Raw genomic sequence first — 2,608 nt, forward strand, 5'->3', positions numbered from 1 at the left:
TTCCATCAACGTATAGTTGATACTTTTGTCAATAAAAATAAAATTTGCCCAATTAATGATACATTTACATTTCAATTAAATTAAAGAGTTTTCTAACTAATGTTTAAATTATTGTAACGAAGTATCGTTACGGCGAAGCATGTGTAACATAAATTTATTAGACGACGTATAAACAAAGAGAAGTACAATACGTGCGACAGCGGTGGAGAAGGGAGGGGATGGGTGTAGGTAACACGGTTTATTACTAGTAATTTACCTGGCTAGAACTTCGTACTTAGGTAAAGGCAGCCCTCGCAACCCTTGTGCCCCCTCTCGAAATGGCGCGACCAATCCCGAGTTATTTTTCTTCGAGTTTGTCAGGTACAATGAAATACCCCCACCACCGTAAACAAGGGTGAAGTTGAAGTCTGAAACCCAAATAGCAAATGAGACCTTTGTTACGACTTGTCATTTGCCGATCGGTCGTCGAGAGAAGAGTGCAGATACCGAACGTTTGGAACGCAGAGTATCGATACGGAATATTGTTACAATTATTTCACCCCTAGTGCAGCATTTCGTCGGTTCCGACACTTATGGCGAATTTGGAAAACGAAGAAAACCACATAATCGACTACGAGGTGCGTAATTATTTTTTGAATAATTTCAAGGATATTTAGAAGACTGTAATATTCATTGACATCTCAATTTGTCACTTTTATCGATTCAGTTTTTAAAAACAATATGCAAATATTCGTTTACTGGATATTCTAAAGCAATCAAATTCATGTGCTTGAAGTATCTAAACTGTCTAATGTCTAAGAAGTGACATTTGTCCAACAGTTAGGAGTAGGAAAATGTTAGAAGTAGGAAATTGGCATGTGTACAATGTAAATAGTATAAAATAAAAATAGCGTTTATCGCTTACGGTATCTACTGTTGTAGACAGTATATTTTTAAATACAAAAATTCAACAGTCTACTGTCAACGTTTTTCAATATAATCGACATATTTTCATTTTTACATAAAGTTTGTTTCGGTTAATGCATGTTTTTGCATAACGTCTATTGGATAAATGTTCGCAAATAATTTCCCTTTATGAACAAATGTATAAATTCAGAACTAAATTGACGCTTCGTTAACAATGAATCGAATGACAAAAACAGTAGACGCACAGAGTAGACGTTTTTCCTTTGTAATAGAAAGATCTTCTACGACCGAATTTTTACAGCTATTGGCGTTATTCGACGATACTTCCGCATTGTCGCATTTGGAGAACTGTAGCTTCGACGAGTCGTATTTTGGTTACAATTTCTACGACGAGCCACGAAATACAAAGATCAACGATATTCGATTGTCAAGGATCGACGATAGTTGGAAGGATAAAATGAACGATAGACCAATTTACTTGAAAAACGGTCAGGATGAGAAGGAGAACGTGTTTGCTGTGCCGAAAGTGTACACATGCATGTACTGCTTTAAGGGATTCTACAGTAGGTCTGCGAATCGAAGGCACCAGGTCTTCCACGCCAAGAAACAATTGCGTTGTCCCTATTGCAGAACAACATCCCACAGTATGAGTAATCTGCGAAGACACTTTGACTATTTCCACCGAGGCGCTCCAAGACATCAAATATTAATTGAGTCGCCATGAAACTACGGACTGCGACAAATTGAATACTCTCTACGGTGGAATTCTCTCTGACTCAATGAGAGAAAATAATGCTTCCGGTACAGTGCTAGTTAGATCGTTTTCGACTATCGATGCGAACCTTCTCCGTAACTCGTAAAGATTAAATTTCTTTTCTTTTTTTTTTTTTATTTGAAGCAATAGATAGAAGTAAATTTTACTTCATACTAATAATTTGTTTGCTTGCGTTTGGAAGATTTCTTAGACTTTGATAAATGTAACTGTCAGAGCAGTAGTTTTCAGCTGTTTTCAACTGTCAATGAAATTTTCTTCGATAACTGTTTAAATAAATTTATTAGTCGAAAATAACAGAGAAAGAAAATTATTTTGACAGAAATTCGGAGCTCAATAAAAATTCTGTATTTATATTGGAATGTTCTTTATTGCATGACAGCCGGTGATGAATTATAATTGACGACGAGGTGAATAGAAGAATATACAAGAAAACTTTGAAAATATAAGAGAAACGTTTTATTGAACAAAGTCTAAGAAATTTTCATTGTTGAATTCGTTGATTGGCAATGAATGTTTAATGCTGTATTAATTGGGAGACATGTTCCACCACTCGACACGTTGTAATTAAAAATTGTATCAGAAAACGAACGAATGTAAAATTTATTACAACAGTTAATTAACATCAAGAGAGACTCTAAGGATATCGGTCATTAAATTGTATGAAAAGAGTAAGATATGTGTATGTAATTAGAAGTTGCAAATTTTGTATGGTAACATCTCCATGGAGGCATTATAATCAAAATATTTGATATAGGCAAAGGTGATATATATATATATGAAAAATATTTGTGATACAATGAACTGAACCAGTTTTTAATTGAATTAGGTGACTATAGAATGTAAATACCGTAATCCAACGATTACTGTAAAACGTTTCATATTTAAATCTAAATTATTTTTATTACTATTGCGTAATAGAAGAAAGTA

The 2,608-nt window shown here is 34.2% G+C and overlaps 1 protein-coding gene across 1 annotated transcript; it reads left to right on the plus strand.

The window, feature by feature from the left end:
* The first annotated feature begins 550 nt into the window (after window positions 1-550).
* On the plus strand, window positions 551-2,013 carry LOC128890593 (uncharacterized). The gene is made up of 2 exons (XM_054149245.1): window positions 551-617; window positions 1,208-2,013. The coding sequence occupies exons 1-2, from the start codon at window positions 573-575 to the stop codon at window positions 1,628-1,630; spliced, it is 468 nt and encodes a 155-aa protein (XP_054005220.1). The 5' UTR covers window positions 551-572; the 3' UTR covers window positions 1,631-2,013.
* Window positions 2,014-2,608: the final 595 nt, after the last annotated feature.

This window comes from Hylaeus anthracinus, unplaced genomic scaffold (genome assembly GCF_026225885.1).
Source record: "Hylaeus anthracinus isolate JK02 unplaced genomic scaffold, UHH_iyHylAnth1.0_haploid 12001, whole genome shotgun sequence".
In the NCBI taxonomy this organism is placed as follows: domain Eukaryota; kingdom Metazoa; phylum Arthropoda; class Insecta; order Hymenoptera; family Colletidae; genus Hylaeus; species Hylaeus anthracinus.

Excerpts from the sequence above, each read along its gene's own strand:
- LOC128890593 (XM_054149245.1), top strand. The coding sequence starts at position 573 with ATGGCGAATTTGGAAAACGAAGAAAACCACATAATCGACTACGAG. Across the intron at positions 618-1,207 it reads ACCACATAATCGACTACGAG|CTATTGGCGTTATTCGACGA; the intron begins GTGCGTAATTAT and ends GAATTTTTACAG.